The 20,722-nt window shown below is 34.9% G+C and overlaps 1 protein-coding gene and 1 long non-coding RNA gene across 2 annotated transcripts in view; one reads left to right on the plus strand and one right to left on the minus strand.

Annotated features, from left to right (window-relative positions):
* Naf1 (nuclear assembly factor 1 ribonucleoprotein) overlaps positions 1–18,238 on the minus strand; it is a 36,906-nt gene extending 18,668 nt beyond the window's left edge. The window contains exons 1-4 of the mRNA XM_076852331.1: positions 17,747–18,238; positions 13,620–13,794; positions 3,393–3,486; positions 551–633 (exon numbers count right to left, since the gene is read on the minus strand). Of these exons, the coding sequence (XP_076708446.1) occupies positions 551–633; positions 3,393–3,486; positions 13,620–13,794; positions 17,747–18,111 (717 nt within the window). The 5' untranslated portion in view covers positions 18,112–18,238. The remainder of the gene's footprint in view (positions 1–550; positions 634–3,392; positions 3,487–13,619; positions 13,795–17,746) is intronic.
* Positions 18,239–18,359: 121 nt separating this feature from the next.
* LOC143396456 (uncharacterized) lies at positions 18,360–20,494 on the plus strand. The gene is made up of 3 exons (XR_013091104.1): positions 18,360–18,520; positions 19,170–19,267; positions 20,345–20,494. It is a non-coding gene; the product is annotated as an uncharacterized LOC143396456 (long non-coding RNA).
* Positions 20,495–20,722: the final 228 nt, after the last annotated feature.

The following is a 20,722-nucleotide window of genomic DNA, read 5'->3' on the forward strand; positions in this document are numbered from 1 at the left end:
TTACATATTCAGTTCAAAAAAAAGAAAAATGTTAAAAGGGACCGAACCTTATGGTGGTATTGAAAATACACATATTCATAGTTCCCTAGAGGGTACTTACAGTGACACTTCACTGCTGTCCCTGAAATCTTTTCCACTTGAAACAGACTCTGCTCTTGGCTTCTACCTGAGAAGTCACAAATTCACTGGGACTCACAAACCAAAAATGATTGAGAACTAGTACCCTAAGGAAGTCTTCCTCACTTAGCTCAGCTCTGCAAACTAGGAGGGCAGGGAATTGTGTCTTATTCAGTATGTATACCTATAGCCTAGCAAAGTACCTGGTAAGAATGCTATGTGTGTGTGTATTCTGTGACTCATGGAGCAAAGATAGCAGTATGAAACCAATTTACAGATTTATAAAGGACTGAAGGAAATCAAGAATATATTAAATATGAGAGCTCTAGATTGCTCATCTACTAAAATTAATAAACTCTTCTTAGCATCAATAGGGGAAGTAAAAAAAAAAAAAAAGACATACAATAATTTGTAGGATTTAAATTTTACAAACCTTTCCTGCTGCTTGTCGATCACTTTTAAAAATTACAGTCTCCTCATTAACTGGAGGTAGGTTATTCATAGACTCAATTATTACTGAAAAACATAAAAAAAATTATTTCAAGATTTAATCCAAAGATAATGTAGAATTTTGGTGAGAATTTATGCTTTAATTACAACATAATTTAAAATAAAACTTAAGGTGGGGTAACATACACCTTAGCAACTATTTCTCTTCAGTAAACAAAATATAATCACATAGCACAGGCAACTAACCTGTGATATTTAACACAAAAACTTATAATTCCAAAAAGAAAAATATAAAATATAATGGAAAATTCGAATCACTCATTAAGAAGTCAAAAAACCCAAGAGTAAATTTTGTCAATTTTTGCCAAAAATAGTAAAATCACATGTAGTTACAGAAGAAATCAGTCAGGTTTCTCACTCTGAAATTATTTCCTACAAAGCATTGATTATTTACTGATAAATAAAAATAAAAATGTTAAATTAAGTGCTTAACAAAACATTTTCCCCTGAACAGATGAAAAAAGGGCAAAAGAGTTCACAGTAATTTATATCATTACATTTAAGTTCCCTTATCAAAAAAAAAAAAAAGCATTATCCCATTGGCCTATTCTTACTTGTTGCTCTAATCTTAAATATTTGTCTCATGTTTATTTTTCTTTTTGTGGTTGTATGTCAGTTATTTAACATTTTTGACAGTGACACTTCTCTGCTTCTATCTAGATGGATAATATCTAATTAGCCCCTATTTTTAAAATTCAAACAGAAAAACCCAGCTTGGCTTTTAGAACTACGCCGTACAATGTCAAATCCTTTCTTTTCATCTAAGGTCTTACTTAAATTCATAGATTAATTTTGCCTAATGTATTAATAGTTTTCCTTTTTTTAATTTGGTCAAAATTATGTTAGATATGTTAGGCTTTCAAAACAGGCTGATATACAATAGTAGCATGTGTTGATTTTGATTTATTCACTCCTTATTACCCAGTAAAGTTGAAAATTTTATTAGTATATTTCATTGTGTTGGTCACAATACATTTACAAAGCATCATTCCATGCACATCATACAGTTGACTTTTCCTTGAGGATCAACGCTATGACCTATAATTTGTCTGCAAACATTAAAACTAAGAAATGCTCAGCTGATACTATAAGAAATTAATTATCTATTTGATTTATCTATATATTTTATTAAGAACCACAAGGTAAACTTAAAAACTAGTACATGCGATGGCGTGGAAACAATGAATAGAGTTTTAGTAACCCAAATTTTGATTAATAAATTTAAAACTATAAAATTAATTTTTTAAACACTGACTGATACGGACACTGTCAGAAAGGTCAAAAGATGGAGTCCTATTTCAACCAATGACTTAAGACAACTGATCTTAAAAGAGTAAGTGACTTGAATATTTCTGTGTTCCTTAGATTCTCTAAACTAAGAGGGCTCTTGGGCAATTTACTACCTTCTCACAATTCAAAAATTCTATGATTTCATTAGCGTTGCATTCTACTCTCAGGTGTATCTCATCATGAAAATTAATGGCACCCACATGAACCTCAAGACTCACACCTTTGAGCCAAACATATCTAAACTCTCCCATTCTTTTCATATTTCATGTCATAAATATCCACTTTTTTTAAAGAGAGTGAGAGTGAGTGAGAGAGAGAGAGAGAGAGAGAGAGAGAGAGAATTTTTTAATATTTATTTTTTAGTTTTCGGCGGACACAACATCTTTGTTTGTATGAGGTGCTGAGGATTGAACCTGGGCCGCACGCATGTCAGCACGCTACCGCTTGAGCCACATCCCCAGCCCCATAAATATCCATTTTAAATCATAGAATTTCAAATTTACATGTTTGTGAGATAAAAATTTGAGGTACTAGAAAGAATGGCTCCCCAAAAGATATCCCCATGTTCCAATTTCTGAACTTAGAAATATGTTCCTTAAATTTAAAACAGAGACTTTGCAGATGTCATTAAATTTAAGGACCTTGTGATGGGGGTAGAATGCCATGGATTACAAAGGTAGGCCCAATCCAAGGAGTCCTTAAAAGAAGATAACCTTCCTGGGGTGTGGTCAGAAAAAGAGGTAATGATGGAAGAAGGGTCAAAAAAAGATGCTACATTAATTACTTTAAGCATGATGGAAGATAGCCCATGGGTTAAGAAATGTGGCCTGCATTAGTCCAAAAGAAACAAAGAAATGGATTCTCCCCAAGAGCCTACAGAAAGCAGCTCAATCCTGCTGGACAATCTGATTTTAGCCCATTAAGACTCAAAGTCTCATAACAGATGTGTGGTCATGAGTGGTCTACAAGAACGGTAAGATAATAAATCTGAGCTGGGCATGGCAGCACACACTTGTAATTCCAGCTATTCTAGAGGCGAAGGCAGGAGGATAGCAAGTTTGAGACCAGCCTCAAAAACTTAGCAAGACCCTGCTCAAAATAAAAGAATAAAAAGAACTGAATGTAGCTCAGTGGTAGAGTTTGTGGAGCTAGCTTGGGGACCCAGAGTTCAACCTCCAGTTCTTTGAAAAACATATATAATTAATAACAATAAAAAAATTATACTGTTGTAAGTCACTACATTTGTAGCAATGTTAGAATGGCAATATAAAACTAATAGAGGAAATTCTGAAGAGAGTATGTCAGTAAATGCAGACTTTTAATTTTTATAGAAAAAATGTACTTCTCTATCATTTAAATACAAACTGAATTTTATACCTCAAACTTAATATTATAAAATAATATTAGTTAAAAAGCCCTTGATTTAATTATGCTTGTGGACACAAGTAATTTTGTTAATAAAATTACTTACATACCTAATTGTTCAATTATACTTGAAACCATCCCAAGAGGTTTTAATTCAATATCTTCAGGCAGAATAATAGTGAGTTCTTCAACAGAAGGCAGCTCCTATAATAATATTTAAAGAGAGCATTAATCTTACTCCAACTTCAACAACTTAAAACATTTTCCATTTAAAATGTTATACACATTTCTGAAGATGTAACATTAAGCACTTAAAACATCCTTATTGTGTTATCCTTTTTACTGGCTGCATGGACTTCTGATAGCACTTCTCCCATTTAAGTGACAAAAGTATCTCCACAGGTCTACAATATACTCTCTACATCCAATCCAGTTAGAGTATAGAAATAAATATTCCAGACTTTCTCCAATCACATTTCAACAAGAGACACACATTATCATTAAGGACCCCCGAGACATTCCATTAGAAGAGAAATAACTCTACTAGCAACTATAATTGCTCCCAAAGAGTTCTCTTTGAGTTGTCTTATCAACTTGATTAATTAACCTCGCTGTGACTAAACAGCAGACTATACAGCAATCTTTTCTGGGCTGTATGGAGAAGAGGTGAACATCTGGCCTCTTCAGAAAAAGAGCAATGAAAACTGTCAGGCAAACACAGAATTCCTGGAAACAGAATGTAGCCTGAGAAAGCTGTGAAGGTGTTACCTGGTATTTTCTCTAAATTACAAAATAAATTTCTTATTTTTAAAAAATAAATTTTAAAAATTTCTCTTCTTCGATCAGCTAAAAACTACAAAAATTCAGTTGCTAACTGAATAGAGATGAAGTTGAAGAGAAATCTACGAATAAAACTGATACTAGCCATTAAATTAAAAAAACAGAGCTTTTTGGTCTTGACCCTTGCCAAATTATATTAACTCTTGGAAGGAAGTTGTTCCTAAAGAAGTCTTGTTTGTTTATTTTTTGGGGTATCAGGGATTGAACTAAGAGACACTCAACCACTGAGCCACATCCCCAGTCCTGTTTGATATTTTACTTTGAGATAAGGGTACAAAATGAACTAAATATTGAACAAAAAACACTTCAGAGACAAGTAAATAAAACCAGCTGTGTACAATTTCAAGTTGCAAGTTTGCCTTTGAAAGTCCTAGTAAGTCAAGTAGTATGTATTTGCTTTGAAAATGGCAGATATTTGGGGAACTGAATTAAAGGAAAACAGATCTATTTGTTTACTATAAATGAGCATGCTAGGAGAGGAGAAGTAAAGAAAAATATTCCAAATTCCATCAATAGGAATTCAATCAAGAGATATACTTTCATGGAGATTTTTGGCAGATCCAAACATATAAAGCTTTAGAAGATGCAGAGGGTTCAGATCTCTCTGCAAGATTCGCTTGGATTACCACATCAGATAATGTGTCAATGCCTGGATGCTAATTGTCACCATCTCTTTCCTAACTATTAAATTTAAAATAACTGGACTACCTCCAAGCCTAGTTACTACTTACCAAATTATCCTGCTGCTTTTCTTCTATCAAAATATCTTATTGTTTAACATTTCATTTGTTACATACTTATTGTCCATTTTCCTAAATAGACAATAAATTTAACAATAACTAGGACCCAGTCAGTCATACTTGTTGCAATAGCACCAGAAAGATAATTGGCACATAGTAGTAGGTGTTCCTTATACATCTATTAAATGAACTGACTGACCTCATCAGACTAAGCTAATAAATTTCAGAAGTCAGTCTTTTTTAGACAGAGAAACCAGAAAATAGAAATATAATTCAATGCAGACTTTTCAAGGAATGAAAAAAAAGACCTAAACCCTACCTTTTCAAAAATAAAATTAAAAAGGCAGATCTTCCAAGGAAGATTAACTACCTAGAATGTATGCATAGATACCTCTGATTTGCAGCAGCAAACATTACTATAATTATTAGATTAACAGGTGGCTCCCTGATAACACAGCAGCTCCCCCTGGTACAATGTCAAGTAAATCTCTCAGCCATATAATCTCCTTTAATGGAAATAAAACTCAATCACTTTGCTTTTCCATGTGTCAGAAAGGAAGGTGTACATGTGACAGAGAAGAGAAAAAATTGGCCAGAACACATACTGAGGGGCACTATCATTTTGACATTGCAGAGATGATGAGGGAACCCTGGGATAGAAAGACCTTCATTATTTAATAAGCAAAAAACCAAGTATGCTCAAAATGAGAGATAAGAAAGCTATCTCCCTAATGAAGGTTAAGGAGATTAAAGTATTTACCTAGATTACCCTACTAGCCTTGTGAAAAGAAGAATAAATGGGTGGAAAAGTCCCCTTTTATTTTACATATACAATTCTAGACACTTAACTACATTTGTAAATTTAATTAATTAAAATTCAGTCTCCTGTCACACTTGCCACATTTAAAGTGCTCAACAGCGCTAGTATTAATATAATAGAATATGGACATAAAACATTTCCATCTCCGCAGAAAGATCTATTAGCACTGCTACACACTCTCACACATCAAGAATCCTTCATTACAAAACATGTAGCAAAGTATCAACAGTATCAATATATTTCCTGCCATTAATACAGGTATAATTTTAAGATAACACTATAACAGCATGTATCCTAAGTCTTAATGCTAATCTAAATACTCCATTTGGGAAATAAAGATTTGTGATAAATCTGCATTATCATCTTGTTTTTGAAAATTAAAATACAACTAAACACTTGTCTTAGATGTACATTATCTGCAATTAGAATAAATGTTAATACTATCATTTAAAATTAGTATTATAAGTTGTTTACTGGCTCAATGTCAAAGAACAGTAAAAATTTTTTTCTGGACATAATCATCCACTACTTTTACATGTAATAACAAAAAGTAGTCATGGAAAGGAAGAAAAATATTCCATTGACATTGTCAACAAAAAGAAAAGAAACATGGAAATAAAAATTGCCAGACATACCACATCACTTGGTAACTGAATTACCAAAATTATACATACTAAAGAAATTCATTTATTTCCTACACAGTCCAAATCAAAAGGTATTTTAAGAGGCAATCTAATCCATGCAAATAAAATTTAAGAAAGCTGACATTAGATGATAAATGCATCCTTTATCTTGACAAAATATGCTACATTATTATTATTCAAAAACTAAATAATCAGAAAGTTCAAGCGAACAGAATCCAATGTTGGTATAAACATTGCTACTAAAACCATGGAAATCTTAAGTATTATTCCCTATGAATCTGCTCCTCCCAACTGCTGGGTCCTCAGGCAAGTGACTTAATTTCTGATACCAGTTTTCTTATCCAAAAATAATGAAAAAATTCAGTAAAAGTTCTACATAGTACAAACACTGATACAATTTTTAAAATGTTGAAGTGCAGGAATAGAAAAGACAGTACAATTAATAAAGAAATTATATACCAGACTTGAACAAAATAATTACTATAATCCTGTGATAAGACACCATAACTATGGCAGCCAAAAAAAAAAAGCAAGATCTTAAACCACACTTTTGAAACATACATGAAAGCAATCATTGTCTGTGTCGTAAGAATATTATTAAATTCTCATTCTCTAAATATTTGTATGAGCTACAAGGTTACTCTGTGAAGTAAAATATTCAAATAAGTAGTACACAACATTAAAAATCCATCCTATTGAAAAGTAAATTATAGACATGCCAGTCAAAAATGAGTGTCTAAAACTTCCAGCATAAAAATGGAAGGAGCTATTATGTACAAAAAGGCCCTATGAGAAAATGACATTCATGCTTTATAATTTGGCCTTGACTTCCCTACCTCTTCTGAAGGCTTACCAATTGGGCAGGGGCGGGGGTGGGAATCAGTAATTTGGGTATCTTCTAAAGCAAAATTATCTAAAGAACATGAATTTGGATTTTTACTCATGAAAGCAGAATAAGAGCAGCACAGGGTGGTGTGTAAAGGAATCAAACATTCGAAATGGAAACTAATTCTTTTTGGTATTCATTTGGGAAGAATTGAGAAAAGTGGGGAAGATAGAATAAAATTATTTGACCACTTTTTCTCCTATTACCCAAGAATAGAGGACATGCACATGGCAGCCAATTACCTGATGCTACTGGGTGAGCCTTCACTTTTCAGATATGGTTGGAAAGTAGGATCCCATCCCTGGAGTATTGAGAGCCATGATTGGATTTTTTTCCCTATAGCTGGTAAGACATATTGGAAAAAAGAATGGATTAGGTCTGTATACTTTGTGCAAAGTCTGACCATATTTAATATTTAATTTCTAACTAATCAACTTCTCCAGGGAAGAGTAATTTTACGTTTCCATGGATTGCAGCTATTTCTGTAGCTATCACCAACAGCATTAATTTTTTGCCCTCATTTATTACCCTATTGTTTTTGACACTAACTGTAAGATGGTCCATTAAATATTATCACCTAAAAAATTAAAATCAACAATTCTCTGAAATGTCTTTATATTTTTAATTTAATGAATATAATGTTTCCACCCTGTTCTTCTCCAAAATTACAGTCATAGAAACAAAGTTTATAAAAATATCTTCAAAAAGCTGAAATAAAATTGTAGTCCATTTCAATAAGAAAAAAAAGATCCAACTGTAAATGTAACTCAAAGTCTACCTTTTATGTTAAGTGAGGAGTCTATATTTCATGAACTGCAAAATTCCATAGTCCAAATTTCTTAAAAAGGTGAAAGGTGAAAAATGTGCTTGTTTAGAACTAAAAATATTAATTGTATGGATAATAAATGAATGAACAATAAACATTCCCTGGTTCCTACAATGTTAAATGACATTGAGAATAAAACTGTCATGTGACACACTTGTTCTTTTCCTTTTAAGTCCACATGCTCTTCATTGTCACCTTCCCAACCAGAGCCATCTTTCAATCTCCCTCATATCTTCCTTAATCACTGCAGTGCAAATCATCTCCCCTTCCACTCGATCCTATGGCTTCTTCCATCCTTCTGACATTCTGCATTAACTGGTGTTACTTTTCTCTCAGCCTATTATGTAGGCTCACCCTCCAGCTACATTCTCTTTTAATTTACATTTGTCTTTATCCAGTACAGTAATCAGGAGAACTCACTTATTAAAATCTACTGGGGAATGGAGGAATCTAAAATATAGAATGTTTTTGTATAGTAATAATCCCATATGTATATATACACAGGACATATATGGACACTACAGTGAATAAAACAGTATGTATTTGAGACTTAAAGACATCATCCATGCTTCCCATAAACTCTTTAGAAAGTGTTGTACAGTGAAAAACAATATTTTATTTTGTAAAAAACATGAATATTGAAGAGCACAAAGTATTAATAAAAAATAACCTCAAGTATATATGCAATTCCCTAAATATCAGGCATTTTGAGAAGAATATTAGTAAGTACCATCACATTCTAGGATAGAATGTAAATTCCTAATTTATCTACAGTCATAAAACGCTTAAATTTAAAGAGGCCTGCATTTAGGACAAAACTTACAAAAAAGATATCTGTCCTTGAAAACTACACATTCAATTAATGTTAGGTGCAGAGCAAAGTATAATATAATTTCATAGCACTGGGAGATCAAGTAGATACGAAATATTTCAATAAAACTTCTAACCACGTAAGGTGACCCAAGACATTTCCTAATATCCATTATCAGGATGTTTTAGAATGTGTGTCTATGCTGCAGCATCAACAAGAGAATATTTATATAAATAATATATTATATAAATATATAAAGTGTACCTTTTTGATATAACACAAGTAATCTATAAATTACGAAAATAAAATTTCTCACAAATTGTTTATCAGGATTAAATTTTTTTTTCACTATGCTACATTATATGCATAAATATACATCATCATCATTATTATCCTTTTTTTAAACTCCCATAAGCACTGGGTCATAATTTTAAAATATTAGGTACAGGCTTTCAGGTTTTCAGAAAAGAAAACAATAGACATGATTTATAAAATTCATTTCTGGTTAAGACTTCAGAAAAACACAAACCCAACTGCTTTTATGATTCAAAATTTTCAGTTACATTTGATATATTCGAATAAAGAGTTCAGGGCATAAACTGCTGAGAAAAACTTTAAAAAGGACCTAATTTTCTAATTCATCAAAACATAAATAAATTCTATGTAGTTTAATATAAGTCCAAAGCTATAGTATGTGCTGCCTTACAGTTACACTGTAAGTTATATATAAACCTCGGTATTAAAGAAAAGTTTATGTTTAAAAGAATAGTTCCACTTGGTTAAATTTAAGACCACATTACATAATTGAAGAAAGCCAATTAAGACTCCATTTTCAATGTCTTTGTGGCTCACCAATCCCTCTCCCAGCCCCCATTCCCCTCACCACTTCCTCATACTGGTTTTTTTTTTTTTTTTTAATTGGGTTACAATCAGATCTTCTTGAGAAGACAAGATTTAGTTATAAGCCAATACAGGGTGAGAGATTATATTTTGTAAGGTTTAATCTTAAAAGAACAATCTTAATGTTACTTCACTGTAACTCCTATGCATCTATAACTAAAGATCTGCACAGTTAGTACAGAATAAGTACCTCTTATCTGAAAGGACTGGTACCAGAAACGTTTCAGATTTTTCTTTTCAGATTTTGGAATATTTGCATATACATAATAAAACATCTTAGGGATGGAAACTAAGCCCAAAGATTAAACTCATTTGTTTCATACATACCTTATACATGTAGCTTAAAGATAATTTTCTACAATATTTTCAATAATTTTGTATGTGAACCAAAGTTTCATGATGTAGAATTTTGACATTCAAAGTCTCATTATGGTGGTGTGTCTCGTTGACATTCAAAAAGTCTCAGACTGACTATCTATCTATACCTTCAGATTAAGGATAATTAATTCTAAGTGCAATCAGATTGCTAGACTCTAACTTTCTAAGAATGAAAAAGCTTTAATGAGACAGACCCTGAAAGGCAATTCCTGCTGGATGAGCAGATTAAACAAAGGTAAAAATGAGGCTCAGCATCTCTAAATAACTACAGAAAAATGCCTAGAACATTTCAGAAAGACATGGCATGAAACAGTTAAATTGGGCATGTCAAAGTTCTAAAGATCCCTGAGGATCTAACACAAACTCTAAAATTGCTATTAACTATTTGGAGTATCTTAATTTATATTGCAAAAACAACACGGCTAGGAGAGTTCATTAATTTCCTTCAGAATCTCATAACGTTATTAAATTAATAAGACTGTACAGAGCAAGCAGCTCCCAAAAGCCAAGTGCTACATCAAGAGTTCTGAACACAACAGCACACACTACACTAGGTAGAGCTAGTTGTAGCAAAAGAGGGGGTTGTCATTTTTCTATAAGAACAAATCTAAGTTGGAGCTGGGGATGTGGCTCAAACAGTAGCGCACTCACCTGGCATGCGAGGGGCACTGGGTTTGATCCTCAGCACCACATAAAATAAAATAAAGATATTGTGTCCACCGAGAACTGAAAAATAAATATTAAAAAATTCTCTCTAAAAAAAAAGAACAAATCTTAGTATAGGACTGTACCAAAGCAGGCAAAGAAATATGAAACTAATCAGTTCATGGGAAAGTTGAAAGTAAAATATGCCTTATTTAGAACCAGGGACACTGAAATCCAGAAAGCTAATATTTAAAAAAGTCAACCTACAGGTAAATAGAGGAAGCCAGTCAATAAAAAAAGAATGACACTGAACAAGAATGTTCAAGAGGCACTTAAAAGAAACAGTGTGGCCAGCACTTAGTTCTCAGGGCTTTCTCACTCAAGCAAGTTTGCTATAAATCTTTCTGTTCTCTTGAAGTAATTTGAGTCTCTTCCTCACAAATATAAATACTTCTAAGTATTCCCTCTATAGAGTATAACTAATATGCTGACTACCCAGCTTCCCCTAAAATGGATATAAGCCTTCCTTTTCCTGCAAGAAAGAAACCATTCCATATGGTTTATATGGGGCTGGTAACACGCACCCCCATCCTCCTCAAAATACACACATTCACACTCCCTTCCTGTCAACTGGCTCTTAGACATTCCCACCCTCTCTCACTAGCCCATGAGTTCTTTTAATCTTCTATTCTCCTACACAGGCTCTCACACTCTCTCCTACACACTAACCTACACAGATTTATGCCCAAGCAATCCAAATACTCATTCCACTGGCCTCAATGCTTTGTTCAAGGCTGTGTACCAGGTCCCCAGGAAGCTAGAAAAAGTCCTCCCCATGACTTGCCCATACTAACATTACTGGCCAAACTGCCAACCCTACAGAGCAACACAAAAAGAGGTAGAGTCCTAAAGACCCCGAGAACTTGTAGGCATACATACCACTCTTGGTATTCAGGACCAAACCCTTTTCCCTTGAACTTCGGAGCTGAAATCCTGAAGGAGTCCTGATACATCCTTTCAGGGTTCTAAGTCAGAAATTTACAGCATCCCCAGGAACTCATCAAACCTCTACTTGTTTCTACCAGCAGAATGGTAAAAAGACTAAAAACTTTGTAGTAAGTGTCCTTCCTAATCACTTTTTGTAAACATAAAGTGAACAGCTAATTAAGAATTCAACATTAAAAACTGAAATTGTTTCTTCCATCCTACTCAAAGATTCCCTGAGTAGCACAAAAAGGAACAGACCAGTTCACTGTTCCAAGTTTTAAAATCTAACAATACATTTTCCTAGTAAAGATTAAATTTTCTGATGAGGTGAACACTTATATACAAAATTCAACAACACTCTGGCAATTAAATTTGTCTGTGTCAGAATCCATTAGATATTACAAAAACAAAAATTGAACTAGTCTTATTTACAGCCTCTGGCATATGGCAGGTGTGCTACAATTTCTTAAACGAATGAATAAATGTACCATGCCTATTGAGACACTTATTCTATAATCATTGCTACTTTTCACTTAGATACCATTATCTGTAAAGCACTCTATTGGGCACAGAGAAAATGCAAAGATCAGATAGGAACTCAGTTCTCAAAGAACATACAAGCATTTTTGTGGCCAAAGACCCTTTATGAATTTTGGTGAAAATATGGGCACTCTATTCAGCAAAATACCTAAGCAGATACGATAAGATTCTGCATAAATTTTTAGGGATTCCCACAGTAAGAATTCCAGTCTTAGTAAGATAAATAACACAATGATATAAATGCATTCACAAAACACTGTGGTTTTTTATTTGTTGGTTTTTATACACTAAGAAGAAACTTCTGAAAGATGAAACAATACTTTCAGAAATTAATTATATAAATTGGGAGCCTTTGTATAAGAAATATTAACATGCTGTGTAGCATGAAAATATAAACAACTATATACAAATGCAAAGGTTTTCTTTCAACACATAAAGCATAAATGAGATTAGAAACTTAAGACATTGACTGCCCTTAGGTTTTACAGTTTTTGAAGACTAACATTTAACTATCTTTATTGATTTAAGTGTTACATAATAATTAGGACTAGTGATCATTAAACTTTTAAATAGCATCAATAATAACTAAAATATACGGATGAATGGAGTAAGAACATACAGCAATGTAATCTACATTTTGAAATTCTGAGACGAAATTTCCTCTTGGGTTACAGGTTTCAATCAGATGACTAGCATACTCCTCAGCTTAAGAGGGCATAATCTCACAAGACTAACTTTGCCACCCAAATTTATCAAGCACCAAAATATACCATTCTACAATAAACAAGTTTTCTCCAAACTATAATTTTAGAAAAACTTTACAATTTCAAGTGAATAGAAATCCTAAAAAGCTTAAGCTATTGAATTTTGCTTACTACCTCTCTAAAAACAACCAATTAAAAAGAAGTCAATTACTATTAGGAAAAATTTTCAGACTTGTGGACAAAACACAAAGCAAGCCTATAAACCTGCATCAGTAATATCTTTTTTTTTTCCTTTTTCTTAAGTGCTTTACCACTGAGTTATACTCTCACACAGAAATACTGTCCAAAGCAAGTGAAAAAAACAAAAAGCACCAGAATGAAGTTGATGTCCCAACAAGATCAATCGACAAATGTCAAAGTTAGAAGCAACCTCAGAAATTACCCAAACCATTCCTCTTTTATGTATGAAAGTAAAAGCACAGCAAAAGCATGCTCAATAAATTAAGAACAGATTCCAAATTTATGGAACAGACACAGGCCAAACATAACCAATATAAGTATCACAATAATGTATTTTAAAACATGAAAATTAAATTTAACAAATCTAAGTACTTACATTAAGAAGTAATTCATCTTTTGTTTTAAGAGGAAAATTTTTATTTTCTTTCTCAACTTGTAAATCATCATCTCCATCTGACAACACTGGAGGAAGTGATATATGAGAGGAAGAAGAAGATGAGGAAGAAGACGATGAGGAAGAAGAGGAGCTTGAACTATCTGAATCTGTTTCACTGTTGGAGGAAAAAAGTTAAAAACTTGGTCAGTATTATTATAATGCTATTAAAGTAAGATCATTCATCTACTTTACCCTGCTTACTACTCCAAGTCTAATTCAAAAGCTAGCATTTCAAAGCTTATTATAATATTGAGAAAGTAGTCTTTATTCTACCAATAACATTTTCAAAATCTCTGCTATAATCCAGACCCTTACTGCCATAGTTTCACATGTTACATGTCTGTCTAAGTATAGTTAAGTCAGTGACAATCACTGCTTAAAGGATGCTCTAGGCAGGGCACCTTTCTTGGTCACCAATGAAGAGTTTCTTCTGTCTTTAGACTACTGGGGAACCTTGTCTTCTCTAGTAGCTGAACAGCCTCTCCCCATAATAATCACCCCTTCATCCCACTGCTGTTATTTCCAGAATTTTATGACCCTCCATCCTAATCAGTTCATGCTCTTGCTTTTAAAGAATTGTTAGAGTACACATTAGATAAGAGGGAATTATTAATTTTATATAAACAGTATTTATGTATTAGTATTTTATAACAGTATTGTGTTTATGAGAATGTTTCCCTTCAAGAACACATGCTGAAATATTTAAAATCTCATGATGTCTATTAATAACTTTAAAATGGTTCAGCAACATATTAAACAGTTAAAAAATGTTAAAACTGTTAAATCAAGGTGATTGCTATACTGGTTTGTACTAGTGTGTATGTGTGTTTGTGTATACACGCATGCACACATGCGCATATTGGGGATTAAACCCATGGGCACTGAATTGCATCCCCATCCCTTATTTTGAGACAGGGTGTTAAGTGGCCCATACTGGCCTTGAACTTGTGATCAGGACTCCTGTCTCAGTCTTCCAAGTAGCTGGGATTATAAGCATGCATCATTGTGCCCAGCTTCTTCCACTTTTCACTAGAAAATATTCAATCATATAAAAAAGTTTTAAAAGTTTTTCTATAAATTTATACTACATCCAAGATAAAAATCAATGACATTCTTCACAGGACAGTCCTAAAATTCATTAGGAAGAATAAAAGACAGAGAATAGCCAAAATCAATTCTAAGCCAAAAAAGCAATACTAGAGACATCATAATACCTGACTTCAAATTACACCGCAGAGCTATGGTAACAAATGCATGATACTGGCATAAAAAGACACATAGACCAATGGTACAGAATAGAAGACACACAGACCATCGGTAAAGAATAAAAGACACAGAAACAAACCCACATATCTATAGCCCAAAACATACACTGGGAGAAAAGATAGTCTTTTTTCCAAATGATGCTGGGAAAACCGATTATCCATATGTTAAAAAAAAAAAAAAGAAAGAAAGAAAGAAAGAAAGAAAGAAAGAGAGAAAAAAGAAACTATATCCTTATCTCTCACCCTGCACAAAAATCAACTCAAAATGGATCAGACCTAGGAATTAGACCAGAAACTAAGCAACTATTTTCTCAATAGGACCCCTAAAGCTCAGGAAATAATCCCAAGGATTAATAAGTGGATGGCATCAAATTTAAAAGCTTCTGCACACCAAGGGACACAGAATTGGAGAAAATCTTTGTACTCTTCTGACAGAGGATTAATATCTAGAATACATAAAAGAGCTCAAAAAACTTCACACCAAAAAAGCAAATAACCCAATTAATAAATGACAGACTCAAATTAAAAACAGACAGTTCTCAAAAGAAATACAAATGGCCAACAAATACATGAAAAACGTTCAACATTGTTAGTCATTAGGGAAATGCAAATCAAAATGAGATTTTATGTTATGCTAGTCAGAATGACAGTCACCAAGTACACAAATAATAATAAATGCTGGACAAGATGTGGAGAAAAAAGGGACACTTTCACACTGTTGGTGTGATACTGTAAAACAGTACAAACATCAGTATGGAGGTTCCTCAAAAGACTAGGCATGGAACCACCATATGACCCAGTTGTAACATTTCTCATTATTTATCCTTAAGAATTAAAGTCATCATACTAGCATGATACATGCATACCCATGTTTATAGCAGCATAATTTACAACAACCAATCTATGGAACCAGCCTAGGTGTCCATCAACGATGAATAGATAAAGAAAATGTTGTATATATACACAATGGAGTTTTATTCAGCCATAATGAAAAATGAAATTATGTCACTTGCAGGAAAATGGATAGAACTAAAGACCATTATGATAAGCGAAATAAATCAAAACTCAGAAGGTTGTTTTCTCTCATATGTGGAAGCTAGAGAGGAAAAAAAGGGGGGAGGGCGCTCATGAAAAGGAAAGGGAAATCAGTAGAGGAAAGGGACCAAGGGGTGGGAGATGGGGTGGGATGGGAAAAGTGCTTGGGAGTGATACTGGACAAATTATAGTGTATTGTGTGCATGTACAAATATAAAAAACAAATTCTATCAGTATGTACAACTATAACATGCCAAAAAAGATGTAGGAAAAAAAAGTTTTCCTGTAAATTTATATTGTATCCAATATGAAAGTCATGCTCCTTAGCATGAGATCTTAAGAGTCTTAGCAATCAGGTTCCTGGTAAACTCCCCAATCCCATCTCCCACCACTTCTCACATGGATCCCATATCTAGCATACAAACTCATATAACTTTCCATAGCCCCTAACATTTTCACAACACACCACTGCTTGTGCTATTTTCCTTGCCTGCAATGCCCTCAACCCAGAAAAATTCTCTTTATAGTTTCAACTCAAATATTATCTCCTATGAAACCACCCCCCACTCACCAAATTTACTTCCTTCCCTAATTCCCACAGCATTTCTCAAATTGCTACTATACTCTATTAGTACTCTAACATAATTCTTTGAAAACCATGCTGGGTTACCAAAAACCTGAAACCAAATACCACATATATGTATCAAAACGTTGTCTAACTACTAGTACAGGGCAATGGTTGTACCACTTTTCATTTTTTCAAATATTTGGTACCCCCTTCCATCATCCGCATATGGTCAGTAGTGTCCCAACATTGTTCTGTTTATTGGAATGATGTACCCCAATGCCTGCCTTCAAAACTTGTCCCCAGATCATCTAGCACTTACTTCACTTTCCTAGTGACATGGACTCTGAAATCCCATAAGATGATTATAATCTAAGAACTGCCAAAATATCCTGCCTTGTTTATAAATGGCTTACTTGCCCCTCTCCTTCATACATTCCTTCTTGCTGTATTTAAATTCTTCATCCTTCTCCACACCCTCTACTCTTAGTTGATATTTCCCTGAAAACTCCTTTTCTCCTCACTGTGTATCCTCAGTACTTGCCCCCACCCCCAATTATTCAAATATCTGTAGGTAATGTTCAATGAGGTTTTATAACAAGCCATATACTGGAGCCTTCTCTCACAAGACACAGGAAGAGGTTGTTTTATAAAACGTATTTAGAGCATAAAAAACTAAATAACTGTTTAGCTAATTTCATGAACTTGTACTCCCTACAAGGATTCTAAAATTAACATAATTTTCAAGAACTAACTGGAAACAAAACAATACGTATGATCCTCATTTCATCTGATAAAAAAAAAAACCCAGGACTACACTCTAGACTTAACATAATAAAAATAATAATAATAATAATAATAATAATAATACCTGTAACTCAGATCTGACCCAAAAAGTTATAGCCACAAGGGTATATGCCAAACTGAATAGTTAAAAGAAAAAAAAAAAAACAGACTTCTAATTGAAAATCACACTCCCCATACATAAAACCACTTTGGCTATCAAATTTAGAAAAGTAGCGCACAGGGCAGGAGCTAAGCAATGGGCAGTGCAAACTCGAGGTCAACACGTGAGCCCTGAGTACCAGCTACCTCACCGCTCTCTAAGCCCACCCCGGCACCTTCTGGGCTCATAGGTGCCGCTCCCCGCGCGGGTCACACAAGCCCCATCCCCGCGGCTCCGGGGCTCCTAGGCACTCCACCTGTCAGAGTCCGAGTCTGAGTCCGAGTCCGAGGTCTCCGAGGAGTGCGGGGTCTGCGCCAGTCCGGTGGCGGCCGGGCCTGTGATGCAGGCCCCGCAGCGCGGCAGTTCTGGCGCAGGCTGGGGCGCAGGGCTCCCGCCCGCCTCGGCGCTCGGGGAAGGCGGTGGTGGTTGCTCCCCTGCAGGCTGAGCCTCCAATGCCTGCTCACGGTCTGGGCAACCCTCTTCCGACTGCAGCGGCGGCTGCGACCCCGGCGCGGGAACTGAGTCCGGAGACTGCACCTCTGCACCATGGGCAACCCCAGAGCCAGGGCCACTGAATTTCAGGGTTTCCAGCTGAGCGGCGGCAGCCTCCACCACCTCCATCGCGCCGCGCCAGACACCGAGACGGCCTCACGTTCCGGACCTGCAGACACTCTCTCGTCTCCCGCCAAAGAAAGTAAAACTCCCACAGCAAGAGAGACAACCGCGCCAGACGCAAAGGTCCCGCGTTCCACAGGTAACTACACGCGGAGAAGCCTGAAGACACGCCCCCGGCGTTATTCAGCGGCACTTCCGGGAGAGCGTGTGACGTAACGTGACGCGACGGCGCGACGCCGTTCACTGGACGGGGACCTACCAGGGCCCTTGGGAAGTAGGCCACAGTCCATAGATTTCTTTGCTGCTTGTGAACTTTCTCATACATGAAAGGCCGGAAAGCAGGGCTTTCTGTACCTGAGTCTCGGCCACTTTTACTCGGAGCGCCGATTTGAAGCCTGATTAGGGAACAGGAGAGGTACCCGAGGAGTGCTAGGTTCTGTACAGCAGAATCTTAAGCCAGTTGTTTTTGTATTTGTCCCCTCCACTCCCACCCCAACTCCGGGAACTAGGCATTGAACCCAGGCACATTAAGCCACATCCTCAGCCTTTTTTGAGGTGGGATTTTGCCAAATTTAGGGACTCGCTAAATTGCTAAGGCTGGCCTCGAACTTTGGACCCTCCTGCTTCAGCCTCCCCAGTCGCTTTGATTACAGGTGGTTGTCATCATGTCCGATTTAAACCAGGACATCTTGAAAAGACCTTTCTGGTAATTTAACTGAAGTTAGATTGGTGGACCTACAGATAGAAAGCACATTTATCAAACACCTCAAAAAAAGCTGGGCGCAGTGATGCATGCTTGTAATGGCAGGGACTGAGGCCAGAGGATCACAATTTCAAATTCAGCCTCAGCAATTTAGCAAGACCCTGTCTCAAAAAAAAAAAAAAAAAAAAGGACTGGGGATGTGGGTTAGCGTTGAAGTGTCCCTGGATTCAACTCCCAGTGCTGGAAACAAAACACCAAACCTACAATTATTCCGTTTCTCTTTTCCCCAAAGTACTCCCAAAATAGCAGTAACAGCGAGATTTTGCTGCTTATTGATGTTATGTGGATGTCCTTATTGTAGTTGACTCTGCTTCTCAGAAAGGATGAGATGACACCAACCTGGGAAACCTTTTGGTTCCTGCGTTTCCTGAGAAACCTTTATTTTGGATTGTAAAGAGGGTAAGAAAAAGTTCTTATCACAGAGGAAGATAGACTTCTCTGTTTTCCTATTAGATCTTCATTGTGATGTATCAGTTACTCTAGTAATAATCATTAGTACAATTTGCTAAGCATGCATATATTATCAAGGACTGTGCTAAAGATTGTATAAATTATTCATTGAGAATTTATTATAGACCATCCATAGTAGTAGAACCTTCACACAAATTTAAGGCAAATATAATCAATCACTCTTCAGTATCCAAGGGGAATTGGTCCCCAGGGCCCTGCAAATATCAAATTTTAAGTATTTTGATATAATAGTTAAAATGATGTAAATAGTTATATATAATCTATACACATCTTTCTGTCTGTATACTTTAAATATCTTTAGATTATTTAGATATTTACAATATCAAAAACAATGTAAACAGTATGTAAATTATTATAGTGTGTTTTAGAAAATGACAAGAAAACATTCAGTGTTGACAAAATTTTAAAAAATATTTTCAAATATTTGTTGGTTGAATTTATGAATGTGGAACCTACTGATCGGGTCAACCAAAGAAGGCACATAATCATAATTTTAAGGAATTTACAATCTAGTAGAAGTAAAAAAATGGTAAATGTACAGGAGATAACCAGAAAAAAATTTAATAGAAGATGCAAGTGTTGCAGCAAAGGGAAGGTAAGTAGGGCTGGTGAGCTGTATCATGGAAATCCTCCCAAGTGAAATAGGAATTTAAATTTGAAATAGTATGTAGTATTGTAGTGATTTAGTAGAGCTCAGAGTTTCCAGACAAATATAATTTCAAATATCACTTTTACCATTGTGTTCAACTTTCAGTTTTACTATTGTTGTGTTCGTCTAACTCACCTTGAGTGGTAAGTTATATACCTAAACATCAATTTCCTTATCTGTAAAGTGGAACAGAAAAATACTATCTCATTTAGTTCTTGGCATATTAAATAAGTTTGTATAGAGGAGAATGGCATGTTGTGTATATTTAGTGTGAAAAACTGAACAATGCATGCATAAACCTATGAATTAAATAACACATCATTGACAATGACAAAATGTCTGTTGCATTTTTCCAGGAATTCATTGGTAGAAGTCTGAATCAAGGGATGAGCCCATGAAATAGAGGAAAGGTAATTCTAAACATCTGGACTGAATCAGCACACTCTAAAATTCCTGACCAATGGAACTAGAAAGTTGATATTACCAATAAAAATGAAGTAGTTGGAAAGAGATAATAAACACATGAATTTGAGTGAAAACTGGTCAGTCATTTGTGCCATTGGACATTGAAGAACAGATTGGAATTCAATAGAAGGGTTAAGACCAGAAACAAATTCAAGAATAATTCAAGCACTATGAACTGTGAATACAGGAAGGTAAATAAATCATAGTCCTTGTCCTTAAGAAACTAAGCTAGTTTCTTAGTTTTATAAAAAACAGTTGGAAAATAAGTA

Source organism: Callospermophilus lateralis, chromosome 4, assembly GCF_048772815.1.
Source record: "Callospermophilus lateralis isolate mCalLat2 chromosome 4, mCalLat2.hap1, whole genome shotgun sequence".
In the NCBI taxonomy this organism is placed as follows: Eukaryota; Metazoa; Chordata; class Mammalia; order Rodentia; family Sciuridae; genus Callospermophilus; species Callospermophilus lateralis.